The 18,678-nt window shown below is 46.0% G+C and overlaps 1 protein-coding gene across 2 annotated transcripts in view; it reads left to right on the forward strand.

The window, feature by feature from the left end:
• LOC139054876 (neprilysin-like) overlaps positions 1-18,678 on the forward strand; it is a 124,974-nt gene that overhangs the window by 94,032 nt on the left and 12,264 nt on the right. For both annotated transcript variants that reach the window (XM_070532557.1, XM_070532558.1), the window contains exons 6-7: positions 3,710-4,131; positions 8,277-8,426. In XM_070532557.1, the coding sequence (XP_070388658.1) occupies positions 3,710-4,131; positions 8,277-8,426 (572 nt within the window). The remainder of the gene's footprint in view (positions 1-3,709; positions 4,132-8,276; positions 8,427-18,678) is intronic.

Here is an 18,678-nt window from a genome sequence, read left to right on the forward strand (position 1 = left end):
ACAACATAAGATAAACTGAGATACAAATCCCTTTTCTAGCTGCCGTTTAAGGTCTGCCTGATTGGTCGCGGCCGTTAGGTGGCGGCACTGTCTTTGGATTAGGACGAGTGACGTTACATCGTGCTGTTTTAGTTCTGATGACGTATATACATAAGAAGTATAGGTTTACGTACAAAAGGCAAGAAGTGCCGGCCCACTGGGATAACTTAATGGTTGTGTGGTTGCGCTGCAAAGCTCGACGTCGCCGGTTTGACCGCGGCCGCACAAGCCGCATTTCAAAAAAGGCGAAGTACAAGAACGCTCATGCATTTTGATTTAGGCTCGTATATACCGCCCACTACGGCGTGCCACATATTCACAGCGCGGTTTGGCACGAGAAAATCCGCGATATCATAATTCTTAAGATGTATCATCATTATCATCATCATCATTATCGTCATCGTCAGCAGCAGCAGTAGCAGCATCTGCCTATTCAGGTCCGTTGCAGGACGAAGGCCTCTCCCTGCGATCTCCAATTACCCCTGTCCTGCGCCAACCGATTCCAACCAGCACCTGCAAATTTCCTAATTTCGCCGCACCATCTACACTTCTGCCATCCTCTACTGCGCTTCCCTTCTCTTGGTACCCATTCTTTCACCCTAACGGTCCAATGGTTATCTAGTCTGCGCATTATATGAGCTTCCCAGCGCCATATTTTTCTCTTATGTCTATTAGAATATCGTCTATACCCGTTTGCTCTGTTATTATACACATCTTAAACGTGCCGGTATTCCCTGGTGGAAGGATTTCTTGTGGTGCGTTGTATATTGCTGTCTACAAATGTTGAGATCTGGAGCATTAGGGAATGTACCTCCTGCCTGAATGAATTAACTGAAAGAATAGCGGAGCACCACTGCCTTGATTATTAGCCTGCATTGCCCTATTCTTTCTTCGTAGCAGATAACGCTATCATGATGCTTTGTGCCATAGAAATGCGTTCCGCATCGGCGCGCGTCATAGCGCAACCACTTATGAGGGTTCTTAGCCCGAGCAAGATTGGCTTCACCAAAAGTGCAGCCAAGAAAAGGTGGCCAAGCACGTGAATACGAGGCAGTGCGCTTTATTTTCTTCTACCGGTGATGGACTCCTATGCAATGTTTCCTCATGCACCACACAGTTCACAACGTTAAGGCAAACGCCAGGATAACATCTCCAGCACATCCTTAAAGCTTGTTTCTTGCTGACTCTACCTCTTGAAATCAGACGCTTAATTCACGGGGAAAAATCACGCGCAAAAGCCGACACGAAGAGACGGCAACCAAACGGTCGCGCGCGCAGAGCGACGTTAAGAGGTCGGTGCCCTCGATACAGCATGTCGCCGTAGTTGGATATTCTTTGAATTGATCAGTACGAGCGAATGAATCATAATACAGACTGTCGTAAAAGCATACCGCGCTACAAATCTCGCGTCGTCGCTTATAACGACCAGCACGTATGCAACGAGCCAGAAAGCTGAGACGCCACCCGAAGGCCACGTCTTTTCGTAAGGGACACCTCGTAGTAACCACAACTTGCAGTGCAGGTGAATAATAGAAATGCGCGTAGGTACCTACAGTTACCTCCCGAAGCCTACATGAAAGAAAATGTCGCTTGATTAGAAATGTCGCATGTCAAAAACGCATAGAAATCTGAGGGCCGAGTCTGAACCATGAATTTTTGTCTGCCTTTATGGTGTGTCGGTGCTGAATATTAATAATAATAATAATAATAATATACCTTTATTCATAAAAACAAGTGGTACAAAGTGCCAAGGCATTAGGAAAAAAGTTGCTACAAAAGCAACTTTACTGGTCCTAATGACCAGAAGGCCCAAAAGGCAGCAGACAGCTAGGAGCGAGAAAAAAAAGAAGAAAATGAAGGGAAAAGAGGAACAATGAAAATGGAGACGTACCGAAAGAGGTACTTACGGTAGTACGTACCGCTTTCGCAATCCACAGCTTCATTCGCTTAGCTGCAGTTTGATGGATTTGTTAAACGACAGAAATTTCTCAAAACCTCCATCAGAAAAATGTGTTAAAAATTGACAACAAACGCGAAATAGCTCTCGTTTCAAGATCGACGGACTTTTACCCTGCTTGTTTCTTTATTTTAGCATGTTGGCGCCCAAGCATTGCACCGATTGGTGCGACGCGTCGTAGAGAGAGAGGGTGGTGGGCAAATCTTTTTTCCGGAGGGACGAAAATCACGCCATGTGAAACAGGCTTTACTCGGAGGCCGCAAAGTGCACGGGCACATGCTGGCCCGGTCGGAATTTTAACGCGCAACGTCGTTTGATATGCCGCACCTAAAATCTATCCCACATATGTAGTGAGGCAATCATCAACAGCTCACAACCTGGCAATACATTGCCGTTTTGTGCCGACCTACTCGTTAGAACAGTGGGCAAAGAAAGGTTACAATAATGTGCTTCATTACACAAATTGCGCTTTGCTGAAGGATATTTGTTGCAATGACACTATTTAGGTCACGTTTGTTCCACAAGTGCGTGTTTCAGTATTAAAAAATGTTGGGCCCCTTTACGTCGGGGGGGTAGTAAAAGTCGTAGTGGTTAAAAGTTTCTCGAATTAGCAATTTGCCGCTTTGAGAATACCTTATATGTAGAAAAGTAAGCTTCGGAATGGTTTGCTTTAATTTTATAGTAGCGCTCTTGATGGCGTATATTTGTTGCGATGGGATAAGCAGGTATGATGTCTTTCATCACTGAGTATTTCTGTAGATAGCTTGGCCGGCAGCCGAGACACTTATAAAAGCATACACAGTAAAGTTGGTAACGCTTGTAATTGTCTTCCAGTCTGCCAAGGTCAGCATGTATGGGCGACGGCATTCGTGGTGCTTTTTCCGAGATGATCCCCAAATACCGTCACCGCGCGGTGGCGCTGCCATGGCTCGCATTGTTTTCAGATGTCCGCGCACGTTTCGACATATCTACGAGCGCACGCCTCCGGTGTGATGTGTGCGCTGTCGGCAGCGCATACCTCACATTCTTGCAATCACCGTCATTGGTTCTACTTTCAAATGAAACTGCTTTTCAGAAAATAAAGGACTGCGTACATTCATAGAAATCGTGTTTATGATTACACAACAACGCTGGCACAGCTATTTAGCATACACGCTTCACGTTGCTGTTATGACCATTTCCTCTAAAAAGCTGGATCAACCAATTTCTAGAGAGACAAGGCGAAGGGGATGGCTTCACGTAGATTTGGCTTCGAAAGCTGGCTGCGTAACGTAATGCTTCCACTTAGTTCATTTCCTTCCTCCAAGAGCTTTGCCCTCTATAAACATGATACAGTCGCAGAACGATGATGCATATGCACATGTGGGCGTATGCATGCCAAGCATTTAAAGCAGGCAGTGAATAGGGTAGACTGTATTTATGTCTTGCGGCATGACACCGTAGCCAGCGGCAATGACACCGCAAGCAGTTGCCAAAATATGGGCTGTCCAGCAGGTCTGCCGATACAGTAGTCTTTTCTGAACAGTAGACTTCGAAATATCAATCCTTCGTTCATTTAGAGGTTTCTTTATTTTTGTCCTTATAGTTTAGCCCAATCATACAAACATTGCAGAATGGCAATGGAAACACTGCGAAATTGCTCACCTATGTTGGCATCAGCATGATTCATATTTTTGCAATCACTGATATATTCCTGAAATTCTTCTTGCGCAGTGTCATCAGAATCCTTGGCTGCAGCGGATCAGATACGACAGAGTGTTTTCTCCACGCTCGTGTCTCACCTCGCCAGTGGTTCCTCGATTGTCAAGAGTGCTGAGGAAGCTGTTAGCGCTATCATCGTGACCATGGGCTTTCCGGATGAAACGGTCAAGTACATTAACGAACATTTGCGCCAATTCAAGTTCAACTTCGATGCCAATGGATACCTGGCGTCTTTGGCAGCCGTGTGGAGTGTGAAGTGGTGGCCATTACTGTGGCTCGATTATGATGCGGCAGCCCGGATGACCGAATCGGGAGCGACAAACGCCCTGTACGACGGCCCTCGACGTCACATCTACCTCCCTCCCGGCCTGCTCTCTTCGCCATTGCTTTACGCCAAAGGATCGCCAGCCTACAATTACGGAATCTTTGGAAATGTGAGTTCCACCCAGAGGTTCACAAGTTCGCACTTTCACCACAGAGACCGAATACTAAGAGCTTTAGTGAAAACGTAATGCGGACATTCGATACATGGGTGTGTCAAAGTTACACTTTGTTTTTTCAAGGCCTTGTATAGTTTGCAGGAACGGACCCTTAGCTTTTTTTCAGTCTTCATAACCACAAGTAACAGATCATATGCACGGCACGAAGGCTCTGTGTCTGACATCTTGCTCGGCATAGCAAAGATGACGGACTCCGCAACCGAATTATAATCGAGATGTCAGCATGCGGGCTCTTGAAGTCATTCATGCCATCCTACATTCCCCACACCGTCCATGCTTTGAAAACGCATCCTTCATATTCAACAGTGCTACTAGTAGAAGGGCGCCTATCTTAGTGAGGGCAAGTTAGATGTGTGGATAAGCCTTCTTCACAGAACTTCATATATCGCCTAAAAAAAAACACAATTTATTCTGAACTCTGAAATGCAGCGTTCTTTTTTCTTTTTTGGACAAACGTAATAAAACAAACTCAAGAACATATGTGCAGCTTTAGTAATGCCTGAAAGCGCTAGGAGAAAGAGGGAATTTTCTTTTCGGGATTTTTCAGGGAACGTGGTACGCGGGAGATCACGTGAAGCTTACATGGCAGTGCGTTTGCCAACATGGTCCCGTGCAGTGATGCTTTGCACTCTGAGTTTGCATGCAGTTTAGTTTACTCGTCGGTCAATGTCCATTTACTGCGATAGCAAATTATTAGACAGACATACGAATTAAGGCTAGCGTGTTGATCAGCTGCATAAACTAATGTAAACATTCGCTTACTAACAAAAGTAACAGGAACGTTGTCACGCGCGCACAACCAAACACGAAAACATCTCACTAAATGACTGCGGCAATTCGCTGTCGGAACGCTGGTGCGGTGAAGAGCGACAGCATCAGTGAGCGAATTCTCCTTCCTGCTGCCTGTCGCTTTAACACAAAGTAAGAGCTCAAGAACACGGCGCACACTGTGCCATCAGCTATCTCCGGTCGGCTAGCCTTCGAACCAAGCGGCGCCGATTGCTCAGCACATGGCCGCGCTCAGCTGCCGCACCTGGAGTAAAAGAGGAGATGCGCACTAGCCAGCCCGCGTCCTAGCGTACACACATCTTCCCGATCCTTCCTTGCGCGCGCGGAAAGACGGCGTGCACCGGCCACGCCTTCCTTCATTGAAACTCGAGAAAGCGCCGCATACTTCTCAGCTCGCCCTCGCAGACTTTCGCTCGCAACTACGGCATACGGCGCACGGCCGAGACGTTATACCACCTAATCCACTTAGACTTTGTACGGAGCATCACAGTGACGGCGGACATTTGTCGGGATGGTCCGTACTTTTGCTATCGCAATAAGTGCTACGGGTTCGAGCGCGTACGCCATCACTAGCTGAGAGGGTTTAACAAAGCTACTGTTACGTGTGATACTTCGCCGAGGGTATCGTGGAAAGTTGCCTCCTGAATTTCACCTGCCTAAAGGTTTTCACCATTTTGTAAAGTTCGTGCAGCTAAGTAGCACAGACACTATACTCTTAGAAATACTTACACCCTTTGGGCCTTATCTTGTCCCACAACAATAATCGTCATCTGTCTTGCCCGAGTTTCCTTTCTTGAAAACTCGGCGCTCTCTACTTTCCTGTCGAGAATGCTGCGTCACACTGATAACGCGCATGCCGTTCGTGACTGGGAAGTACCGGGCTCGCAGCGTTAAAGAAAGGAAACGCGGGCAAGACAGATGACGATTATTGTTGTGTGACAAGATACGCCCCAAAGGGTGTATATTTGTAAGAGTGTACACCACAGTAAGGGTGCTAAGTACTTATTTTACTGTGTTGCTCCAAAATGTTAAGGAGCTCACGACTGTTCATACGATATACGATGTTGATTCATTCATCAGCTGCACTACTAAATCGAAATTAACTCAAATATCAGAAAGGAAGCGTAGAATAGGTTGGAAGCGGCGGCAAACAACCTTTAGCCCCGCACGAATTTTAAGCATCATCATGGGAGTAACATTTATTAAGCAATCAATTCACGACAACGCTGTCGTGGCTTCACATATCTCCAAGTACAAAAATTCGAACAAACACCTCATATGGGCAGGAATGCCAGTCTTGAAACGATAATCTGTCTCGCTAACCTTACACTGAGCCTTAGTGCTATGAGTCAACTACCGTCGGAAGGCCTATTACAAACCTTTACCTATGTTCCTTCAGCGCATCTCAAACCTGGCTGTATCCCCGCCAGAGTCGGAAAGACAAGGCAGAAGTCGCTTCATTGTAGTACGTAACATAATTTATCTACTAGGAACAAAAAGCGCAGGACACATGGTACATTAGCAAGCACTACATAAAGACTGATCAATATTACCAGTAAACAGTCGTAACACCTAAAGAAATATAGACTTTGACACCCAAGGAAGATGTGGAGAGCATTACTTCTCGCCGAGGATGTCGCTCATTTGCGTCGCTGAGTTTAGTGATGCGGTGGAACGTGACTGAATTGCGAGCTGCTGGGGTTTGCACGTTGCCTCGCTGCAGCCGCTGCCGCTAGCCGCGTGCTCGCTCTGCCTTTCGCGTTGTCGGCGACTTGGGTGGTGAACGTTGTTTATCTGCAGAAGCTCGCTTCGCACGTTTCGCTGCGTTAGTGGTAGTCTCGTACTTCGTGGACAGTTACATGGCGCCTCCTGCCAAGCTTCGGTGTCTCGCTCGATGACCTAAGAGCCAGGGGTTCAACTTGGGGCAACGCAGACTCCATAGCGCCGACAGTGGCGCCATTCCTATGACGCGCCATCAAGCGAATCGCCGACTAGGCAGAGCCCAACCACGCGCACAGTATCGAAGATATTCATCGTTGTCGCGTGATTTAATGGTAGTGCAGTGGTTAGCGCACTCGGCTACGGAACGTAAGTAGCGGCCATGGGGAGTGGCGGTGGGGCAGTGTATACTATGCCCACTGTGGCTACTGTGTGTTTTGTAGTTAGATGAAAATGACGTAATTTGTGCGTCGGGTTTCCCACGGCTTTCTGTCACGCCTTTCTGGTGACGGTGGGTCGTATAATGGACCAAGTAATGCCATCACACACACACGCACATACACACGCACACACGCACACACATTGCCCTCGAAATACACATTTTATCTACGAGTTTCCGATATCTTCTCACCAGCCCTGCGGGAAAGAGTGAGATCGTCTTCTATGCACGCCAGGTAGGCGCCTTGGCTTGAGTTCACATCCCAGCCAAAAAGCGACCACTGCACAGCTCCTACTTCCACAAAGAAGTTCCCGCTTCTTAACAGTGAGATGAATATAATTTCAGGCAAATTACAGCACTTGAGTCACATGCAAAATTGTGCGTGAAGTCAGCTTAAATCAGTATGGGCCGTCGCCTTCAGTGCACTCTTCAGTTTACTCTTCGGCACCCCTTTCACGAAATATTTAGCAGGCTATGCTGTCCATGCAACATTAAGGTACGTTCGCATTAACGGGGAAGAATCCCGCCGCGTGCTTCAGGCAGTAGATAGTGTGTCGCGAAGGCAGTCAAGCGACAATCTTTTGTTGCCGCGGAGCGAATGCATCTCGGAACTACTTTTCGCGGGCGGCCTCTTACCGCCGATCGGGAAAATTAATCAGGAAGGACCATTTCATTCGCGAGTTCAAATGCCGCCAATAGATATGTCATCTTCTCTGCTCATCGCTGATCAGAGTTATATTGAATCCAATTGGTAGCAAATGACTAGCTTGCCGCGGGGGAAAAATCGTGCGCAAGTGTGGCCGTGTAAACCCTGGAACGTTCTGCCGACTGCGGTGAGCCGAGTCTGCTTTTACCGCTTTTGTGAACGTACATTAACGTACATTTACGTTTCTTCTTAATTGCGTAAAATTATTCTACTATATCAACTAGTCAAAAGCACCAGCCACCGCAACTCCAACTGCTAAATATCCCAACGTTTCAGACAATCCATTCATCGTTTAAAAACATTTGCAATACCAGCTGAGGACCCACGCAATATTTTATTGCAATATACTTTCTCGTAAAGGTTTAAGCCTGGGCCAGTCAAATATATACGATCTCGATGTTTACACAAGCTTTCTGGTCATTTTAGATACTAGCTACGGAGCTACTGGGTCTCCTGTATATATACAACAACGGGACTATGAAGAGCGCCACGGATCCATACAGCAAGACGTGGAACCAACAAGCCAGGCATCACTTCGAGTCAATAACTCGCTGCCTTCTTCATCAGGAAAAAGAGGTATATGGCGTTTTTCGCTTAGTTCACGCTAAATATCCGTAGGGAGAGGGTAATGGAGGGGCCATACATTTGCGCTGCAGAAGCATTGAAAAACGGGCGAGTGAGAATTTATCCAATTTTAAGAAGTCTTCCAATTAGAAATGAAACACGAGAGAGAATACAGGACAAGCGCTTGTCGAGCAATTAGATTTTTGTTGGAAGAAAAAGACCATTAGACAGTGATTACGAACTCATTTGGGCGACGTGTAAAAAAATCTTCATATCATCACGAGTGATCAGTTAATGCTGTCTCATCGTTTGGTAGGAAAGCTAACAACTGACCTATACATTTGTCCTTGTTCTTGACTATGTTATGTTGCTCAGCAATTTCACGTCTGCGATGATACCTCAATCGTAATGAAACAACGCGATAAACACACTCAGCGCTTATCGTGCGAGGTCAGCTCTTGTACTTGTTGCGCAGCCAAGCGTCAGATATCATTGCGGTTCAGGGAAAAAACTGAATCTGATGATGAGACAACGGCTGTTGTAGCTCATGATTAATGTTATTTGCGCGCCGCTTGGAACTAACACTGGAAGACCACGGAAACAAGCGCAAAGAATTGTAACCAATTAGCCCAAAGCAGTACCCTGCTGAAGCGCCATTCCCAGTATGAAGTATGCGCAGCCACGCGACTGACGTCTGGTACGCTATTTGTGAGCAAAACACGGCAACGCAACCTGTTGGGAGTGTGCACTGATAGGAAAGAGTGCCTTAAATTTTGGTGTCAATAACGAAAGTCAAGTTTGGAGAAGAGTACATATTTGGGCTCCTTGGTTCATGATTACGAGCCCTAAACAACTGCGCTAAACAGGACGAGTGAAGGGACACAGACAACAGCGCTGTTGTCTGTGTCCCTTAACACGTCGTGTTTTTTAGCGCTGTTTTTATTGCTCGCAAGTTTGGAGGTTTCTTAGCGTGTATGCGCCAAGTAGGGCACGTGACTGGGAATACTACTTTTTCTCATTGACCCAGCACTTCCGCACTGATCGTATATTGGTTTTCTTAGGCCACTTCAATTGTTTGTGTAGTGCACAGGAACGGTCGTCTATAAGACAACACCATGATACCAACGTTCACACCTTTGAATGCCGTGACATGTGACTATCGCCTTGCTGATTTAGGGCCACAGGAAAACGTCCCATGCAGCTACACACACTTTCGAAGTACATCTCTTGCAAGGCATGATCGGATTTATATACCCTTACCTGTCCTTCCTAGAATGTACGGCGACAATTAATGGGCACGCTGTGTTTTTCAGTGATCATTGTTTAGTGCATGTTTGTTTTAGCAACCGGCAATTCCAATGTTCACTGATGAGCAGGAATTTATGGAACATTAATACACTGTTACTCTCTGATATGCCTTTTCTCAAGCGCGTACCAGAAATCTTTATTGAAGTATCAAGTCACAGTTATTTATCTATCTTTGCGCAGTGGGAGATATTCAAGCAACAAGTTGAAATGACAGCGAATAAAGAAGCTTCCATAGTCTCCTCTGAGAAAAAAGGAAAACTTAAGAGTTGTGTAAGCCGCTAGATGAGCTACACGAATTGGAATGCCTACATCCTGGCAAATACATTCAATGCATTCACAAAATTATGGCTCAGATGTATAGAAGGAACAACGAGAGATACAGAGGTGCACTAGCCCGTGCGCGTACTCGTCAGTATATGTAGCTACACCCTTGTAGTTATTCACTTGGTGATGAGCGTTGGCATGCTCTGTCGAAGCAAGTGTTCAAGATAGAATATGCCGCAGCAATTGTTAATGACCACGCTAGAATAAATAAAGCGTTCACTGACCAATATGAGAATATATTTCCATGTAATAAAGTAACTTAATGTGAAGCGGTAACGGAAAATTTGTTTTATTACTGCCACAGCTCAGTCACGAAGAACATGCTGAGAAGTTGAGGCAAAAAATTGATTCGCTAGCTGAAAGCAAAACTTCAGGGCCTGATGGCTTGAGTGCAGAATTTCATCAGTGATTTTGCTCTATATTCACTCGTTTTCTCCTTAATGTGTACGAAGATGCTTACAGAATTGGATACTTACCCACCAGGCTGTGCCAAGGGCGCACAGCACTTATTCCAAAAAGGAGCGATGCAACCATGTTGTACAAAGTAGATGGATATCAACTTGCAACGTCGATAATAAAATATTTGCGAATATATTAGCTAATTGCCTTCAAGATGTAATTCGATCAGACGTGGGAGACTATCAAACATGTTGCATTGCAGGAAGATCAATCCAGTCAAATATCCACACTGTGCGGTGTGCTAGAGTGTGTAACAGAAAGTGTCGGTTCGATCAGAATAGTTAAGGTTGACTTAACCACTGCTTCTTGTTCCGTGTGTAAGAGCACATAAACAGTGGGTATGTTCTTTTTAAAGGCACCACTATCTGTTACGGTAATAGCACAAGAATGTTAAGGGGTAATGATTCTCGATCCGAATCGATCTACCTCAGAGCATCTGTAAGGCAAGGTTGTTCCTTGTCAAATCAAAATTATCAAATAAAAAGGGTAATTTCATTACAATAATATGAAAAGTGCGTACAAAGATATTTGGTCCCATAGCCTAAAGTGGCTAGTGATGGGTCCAATACAAAAAAATGTATTCCAATAATTATCAGTCTTATACAAACAAAATAGCGAAAGTATCACACATAATCGGTAAATACTATATATAACCCCAAAGCTACGCTAAAAACGAACAAAACAAAACAAACAAAACTCAAGAACGTGCTAGTTAAGATAAGAAGTGGCATTTACATGTAATGTCAAAATTTCTTCTGACTTTTATTTCAAGAGGAAATTATTCCACGGCTTAAGATCAGAGAATAGAACTAATCTTTCGCTGTACACATTCGAACATAAAGGGAGATTAAGATTACCGATGCGTGCATGCCGTGTGTTTGACGACGGAAACGTGAATATGGTACTCGGCAGAGGTGTGTTTGTGTTTATTATTTTATTTACTAAGCAAGAAATCTCGTAGCACGTATGTCAGTAAACGGCAGTATACGCAGCCTCTGAGAAAGAGGATGAGAGGGATGACGCACCGAAGAGAAAGTAATCGCACGAACAGCTCGTTTTTTTAATCGGAATAACGGAGTAAGGTATGTTATCTACGTTTAGCCCCACCACTCGCAAAAATAGCTAAGGTGGCTGTGAAACAGGCTGATATATAATATCCGTAGCAATGTCAAATCAAAGTATTGACGTGCTCGTACGAGAGTGTAACAGATGAATGACTTTTTGCAAACGGTATTGATTTGGTCTCTCCAGTTAAGGTTACTGTCAAATGTAATCCCTAGATATTTAATAGTCGGAACACACCCAATGGTTCAATTGTTTAATGATATGCTAATAGAATCGTAGTTCACAGTTTACATTCGTCAATGGAAAATAAAGTGTTTTGTTTTGTCGACATTTAGTAATAGTTGATTTTCACGAAACCACATTGAAACAGCTAGTAGTTCATTGTATACAGTATCTTGTAAGGTTTGAAGTGAATTACCTGTGAATAAAATTACAGTATCGTCCACATACATTAATGCTTTATATGATTGTGAAATTCGCGGAATATCATTCACGTATAGAGCGAATAAAATGGGACCAAATACGGATCCTTGCGGTCACGACATGTGACGTCGCGGTCACCACATGTGACATCCCTAGATTCGGAAAAAAAAACCATCAATTAGTACTTTCTGCTTTCGCGATGTGAGATAACTGAAAAACAAGTCGTGAGCGCCATCGATAACACCATAGCACTCCAGTTTTTTCAGTAGTGCCGAGTGACAAATGGTATCAAACGCCTTTTTATGTCGATAAAAATTCCAATAACAATCTTTTGATGGTCGAGGGCAGAGTTGAGTATCTGAGGTAAAGCAAGCACAACTGTTGATGTGGACTTGCCTGGGACGAAATTATGCATTATTTCCGTGGGATTTCCCAGGGATGAATTATGACCTCCGCTTTCCCTGGGAAAAATTATGTTATTCTTACTAACGAAGTCCTTCTGCTGTTGAGCGATTAATTTTTCAAAGATAGTGTTCTCCATACTGAGTACGGATATCGATCTATAGCTGCTGGGAATATTATGGTTGCCCGTTTTGTATATTGGTACAACTTTGGCCAGCTTTAATACATCTGGATAGGAATTCGCATTTAATGAATGGTTAAATAAATGACAAAGTGGAGCAGTTCAATATATGGCTTGTCTTTCACTACCCTAGTTGGTATACCATCAATTCCTATGGCTTTGTTCAACTGTAAATTTTTATAGCAGACGTCACTAGCTCTTCTGTTATGGCCTGAAAGCTAAATCTGGTTTCACTTTTTTCAACATAAGTGGTGGGCCATGCTCTACTAAATTGTTTCGTAATGTTTTCACCAACCGTGACAAATTGATCATTAAAATCATTTCTGAGGCTATTTGTGATGTTGTCAGGGATAATTTTCTTTTTGTTATTGAGCCCTGTCACTTCTCTGACTATTTGCCATGGTTGTTTTTTTTTTATTTTGCTTTGACTATTTGCCATGTTTGTTTTCCTTTGCAAGACCCAAGTTGTTGTTTATTTCCCTATTGTCGTCCTTAACTTTGGTTATTTCGCTCTTTAGTGTTTGCATTTCTGCTCGAAATGCCTCAAAGCTTTCATTGATGAAGTTCATTGCTTCTTTTACAGGGTCCAGCTCATTTCTTATCAAGCTCATTAGGTCGTGCTTTATTTCAGCATATTTGTCATCAAGTTTACTAGTCAATCTAAAGCCCCTCCATCCACGCCCCACCACCGACCAGGTTAAGTACCGCCAACCTCCATTTCCCCTCACACCAAATCCGGTTCCGGCATTTTCCGCTTCCGACATTTCCGCTTCCGGCATTTCCGGTTCCGGCATGTCCGGTTTTAAGATTTCCGGTTCCGGCCTTTACGCTTCCTGGAGTTACGCTGCGAGAACTTCCACTGTGATTGCAGACGATGGTGAGACGCCCGTGCTTAGCAGCCGGTGCTTATTTGAGTAGCTCACTCTAGCCATTCCACCAAGCGTCATTCGTGTGCATCTACGTGCTTGTTTGCGTACGCTGCGCCCACGCGCTTTGCCTGTCGTCCCCTTTCTCTGACAAAGTGCGGAGAGCCATGGGCTGGGGCACAACACACGAACATAATTCGCCGTACACATCTGCTCGCGTCACAACACTAACACAATTCGCCGTACACCTTTGCACGCGTAACAACACGCGCGCACGCACCAATTCACTGCACACCTCAGCTCATATCGCACAAGAAAAGCACACTTGTTTTCACCATGTCACTGAATGCCCTCCACGCAAATTTGAACTTGTTATATTTCATAGCCTCACGTCATTGCAGTTCTTCACGCAGTGCACGCACTTGGGACGTTCGTTACCTTCGATCTGCCGTACGAGACAAGTTCCACCTCAGAATCAACAGCACAAACTCTTTGCGTCTGCCGTACAAATTGGCGTCGCGAACTCCTTCACTAAAGTCACTCCATACGTGCTGACTGGAGGGGATGTATGCTTCAAAACAAGAAGAATTCAAAGGGGACAAGCTATTGTATTCCGCTGAAGTAGTAGTTTGCGGTCGCTGTTTTCCAAATGCACGAAAAACGGGAGCGCTCTCCAAGCACTGTTGTGCCATTACCACAAGCCCGGATTCCGAATCTGCAAGATGCAGAATCTATCCTGCGAGCGCCCTAATTCTCCCTTCACAAGTCAAGATGCTGAGCCGTCGGGCAGCGTGCGGGAGAAGCCTCGGCGAGCCGCAAGTTTGGACGTGTCAGCGTGTGCCAGACAGCCCGGCGCCGCACCTCCCTTTGCCTGGAGGTCACCGCGCGCGCGAACTTTGAACCGGGTGGCCAGCGCGGTCGCTGGTTGGACCCCTCGGACGACCGTCGTGTGCTGACTTTGTATTGGGCCGTTTGAGTGACAATGGTTCCTCGGGGATTATAAAAGCAGCAACGCGCTGCCTGAAAAACAGGATCCGCCGACCCACCGGGAGAGAGTGTCGCTCCCGACTGGGGTGAGATGTGTCACGCGTTTTCGCCGGACGTCGTCGTGCGAGAACAGTCGCGTTTGTTGTGAGCACTCGGCCCCAGTGCCGACCCGTTCATGTCCTGTATGATAACCTGTATATAATGTATAAAGTCCCTTTTGTTATTCTCATCGACGCCAGGCTCGGAGTCTTCGCTACCAACGCTCTGTCACGAAACGGGTGACGAGCGCTACGGGACCACAAAGCCGTAATCGTGGTGCAGCGGTACAAGTTCGTAACACTGGTGGCACCGGTTGGAAGTTCGTAACACTGGTGGCACCGGTTGGAAGTTCGTAACAGCACCCAGGCACTACGTTCCACTGTACGTTGTCTCTCGTGGCACAACCCGTCGCAGGTTGACGCGAAGCAGCGAACACGACCAGATCGCCGATTACAATAGGCGGTGGTTCTTGGATGGAATCGCATTAACAGTTTCAACCGCAGCTGGTGCAATTAATCCCTCTCGGTAGACGCGAAAGTAAACAACGCTAAAAAACATAGCGTCACTTCCACTCGGAACAGGAAGCTGAAGCTACGTAAGTTCCGCTTGACGCCGGAAGCTGAGGAGGTGAGTGGGAGAGGAGCGTGAAGGAGGAGGGTAGGTTGGCGGTACTTAACCTGGTCGGCGGTGGCGCGTGGATGGAGGGGCTTTAAGGGTGCGATCTTGTACGCGTTCCAAACTCGAACGGAGGCGGTCCGTTCTTTCCGTCGCGAAATTGGCGGTCCGTTCCGTTGCGTTCGTCCGATAGCAGACAACACGGAATGATCGACAGCAGATATCACTTCACAATTGACGTCATGGCGTTCTTCACCGTTCAAATTGACCAACCGTGTGCGGCTCGGTGGAACGGACCGCCTCCGTTCTATTTTGGAACGCGTACAAGATCGCACCCTAAGTCAATCTACCAAAGCCTTGGAAAGTTCTTTCACGGTAGTAGGAGCCTTTTCACTCATATTGCGCGCAAATTAGGGAGCAGTCCGGCAGCCTAAGTAATTATTATTTCAGTAACGATATGAATACAACGCACGAGCACAAAATAAGTACTTCGTTAACGGCCGTTCGTTTGTTATGACTGCCTGGACTGCTCCTGTGTGATGCTGCTCTCAGTCAGGGAACCATTTAAGTACCCGGCTGATGACGTCAGGGCTCATGAGGATGCGCAGAAGCATTTGTGGGTCCGGCGGATTCTTTCCAATGGTCAAATGGATGGTCCCCCTGTGGCTGCGTGATCTGGAAGAGTGACTGAGCGTAGGCGCTCTACGTAAAACGGTGACGGGTGATCTGCACAAAATAAGTATTTCGTTAAAGACCGTTCGATTGTTGTGGCTGCCTGGACTGGTCCTGTGTGATGCCGCTCTCAGTCAAGGAACCATTTAAGTACCCGGCTGGTTACGTCAGGGGTCATGAGGATGCGCAGAAGCATTTGTGGGTCCGGCGGGTTCTTTCTAATGGTCAGTTGGATGGTTCCCCTGTCGCTGAGTGACCAGACAGAGTGACTAGGCGCAGGCGGTCGACGCAAAAGGGCGATCTGCACAAAATTAGTACTTCGTTAAAGGCCGTTCGTTTGTTCTGGCTACCTGGACTGCTCCTGTGCCTTCTGTTATTCGCTTTGTGCTTGGAAACGCTTTGTGCCCGAATTCTGAAGTGCCATGCCTTTCATGGATTAAGTTTGTTGTCTAATGAGATTCGTGTACTTGGCTATGCAAATAACATATCCTTCTTCTGTGCTGGCAAGAATAGCGTGAATATTGTCTTGCCAAAACGCAAGTTTTGTTCAGCTTCCAGTGCAGCAGGGAACTTTGAGAAGAGTTCTGGGTTTTGGTTGTGTAATTGTAATCCGTAATTGTGTAATGGTGTACGGTGGTCTGTGGTGGTATGGTAAGAATAAGAATGGGCTGAGGTGTGTTTGGCAGGCATTCTCAGATCATGAACAGGTTGCCATTATCCCTCAAAAGAAAAGTGTATGACGGCTGTGTCTTACCAGTACTCACCTACGGGGTAGAAACTTGGGGGCTTACGAAAAGGGTTCTACTTAAATTGAGGACGATGCAATGAGCTATGGAAAGAAGAATGGTGGGTGTAACGTTTACGGGATAAGAAGAGGGCAGATTGGGGTGAGGGAACAAGCGCGAGTTAATGACATCTTGGTTGAAATCAAGAAAAACGGGTATGGGCAGGGCAGGTAATGAGGAAGGAAGATAATCGATGGTCATTAAGGGTTACGGACTGGATTCCAAGAGAAGGAATGCGTAGCAAGGGGTGACAGAAAGTTAGGTGGACGGTTGAAACTAAGAAGTTTGCAGGGACATGGCCACAATTAGCACATGACAGTGGTAGCTGGAGAAGTATGGGAGAGGTCTTTGCCTTGCAGTAGGCTTGGCCAGGCTCATGATGGTGGTGTACGATGCCAACTCACTTCGCAGGTATTCAGGGGGGGGGGGCAGGACTTCAAGTACTTAGGTCTACCCCTCTCTCACTATCGCAATACTAATCCTCACTGGCTAGCGGCAGCTGCAGAAGTACAACGCAAGATTAAATACTAGCAGGTGAGGCAGCTGTCCATATCCAGCCGAGCTGCAGCTTCCAATTTGTTTCCACCAGCTGGACTTATTATTTCCCGCAGGTATTGGACTGCTCGTGGCTTAGGTTCCCAGATTGCCATCGTGTATCTGCTACCTATGTATTGAGCTCGCGTGTTGAGGCCCTGCAGCGTGATAAGCTTTTCTTTTTCTCTTGACCGTGGGGGTCATGGCCTAATTCACCTTTTTGTTAGGCAACTCATTTCCCGGTTATTCTTCTTTCGTGATGCAAACCGTTCATTTCTGAGAGGGTGTTGCAATTTAAAATAAACAATTACGGTCCAGAAATACTTCCGTATTCATATGTCACAGATGCACCAGAGGCATCTTGAAGAGGATCGTCGAAAGCATTCACTTTCTTAAAGGTCACTTTAGCATTGTTGATATTTTCACTCCCTCCCCCAAAGAAAATTCCGCAGCACTCATAGACACGTTGTTTCCTGTTAGGCATTCTGGTGGGCCTTATTTGGAATGTGCCTAAGCGTGTCCATTGAAGGATCATTCCTCCAGGGATCAAAACTTTTTTTTAAGCTACAGTTGGCAACGCTTCCTATCAAATCCTCGTTGCAAAAAAGGCGCTGTTTCGTGCAAATTGTCGTTTCTGTCCACACGCCGAAACGATTGATGACTGCTTTGTAGATTCTAGGGAATGCTCTGTTCTATGGGGACATTCTCCAAATAACACTTAAAATATATTTAGATATCACACCATGCATGTTTTTCTACCTTTTAAAGATCCCTTTGATCCACCACATGAAGTGTTCATGTTACTTGGCCTACATAGCCTTATTATTACCAGGTTTTTTCACGCATCTTATGATGCACCTCACCCGTTTTCTGAGTTCTGAGAGGAAGGCTGAGGTCTTCATTTGGTTTGTTGGGCTCCTCAGAGGCCTTGTCCGGACAAGGACCTCGCTGAAGATGCCCAATTTTGAAATAAGTTATACCATGTGTTTGGCGCATGATAGCCTAAGTCGCTTGTGCGCCATAAAACCCAATACAATACAATACAATACAGTAGAATGTGTGACAGGCACGCTGAAGCACCGTGAAGCACTCGGTCGTTTTTTTCAGGAACATCTTGCTTACGTTCATAGGGCGTACTCTGCACAGGAAACAGCGCCGGACATCATACCTTTACTGGACACTTGCAAGTGTTTAACATTCAAATGCATTTTCAATCACCTTAAATTTTTGTAGTGCCTTGTTTATCTTGTTTCTCTGAAAATCCTGCTCCCATGCATTAAAGAATAAGAAAGAGTGAGGTGACGACTACGATACTTGCTATTGCGTAATTGGAGAGCAGCTCTATACATGCGTTCATTTCGCGATATATTGGCCGTCGGGGACAGTGCGTCTCGTACGACACGTTTCAAACGGAGCGAAGTGTGGCGCGACTCCATCGCTAATCGGGAGATCCCGAGACGTATTGCGTAGATGATGCGTGGGCGACATTCACGGTAACCACCACAGAGTGACCTCGGCTCATGCAGTGCTTTGGTGAACAGACGACGCGTAGGGTGCCTCGATGGCCGCCCCCCTGCGAACGGAGTGGAGGCGACCGAGGGCAT

The sequence above is a fragment of the Dermacentor albipictus genome, chromosome 1, assembly GCF_038994185.2.
Source record: "Dermacentor albipictus isolate Rhodes 1998 colony chromosome 1, USDA_Dalb.pri_finalv2, whole genome shotgun sequence".
NCBI classification, from domain to species: Eukaryota; Metazoa; Arthropoda; class Arachnida; order Ixodida; family Ixodidae; genus Dermacentor; species Dermacentor albipictus.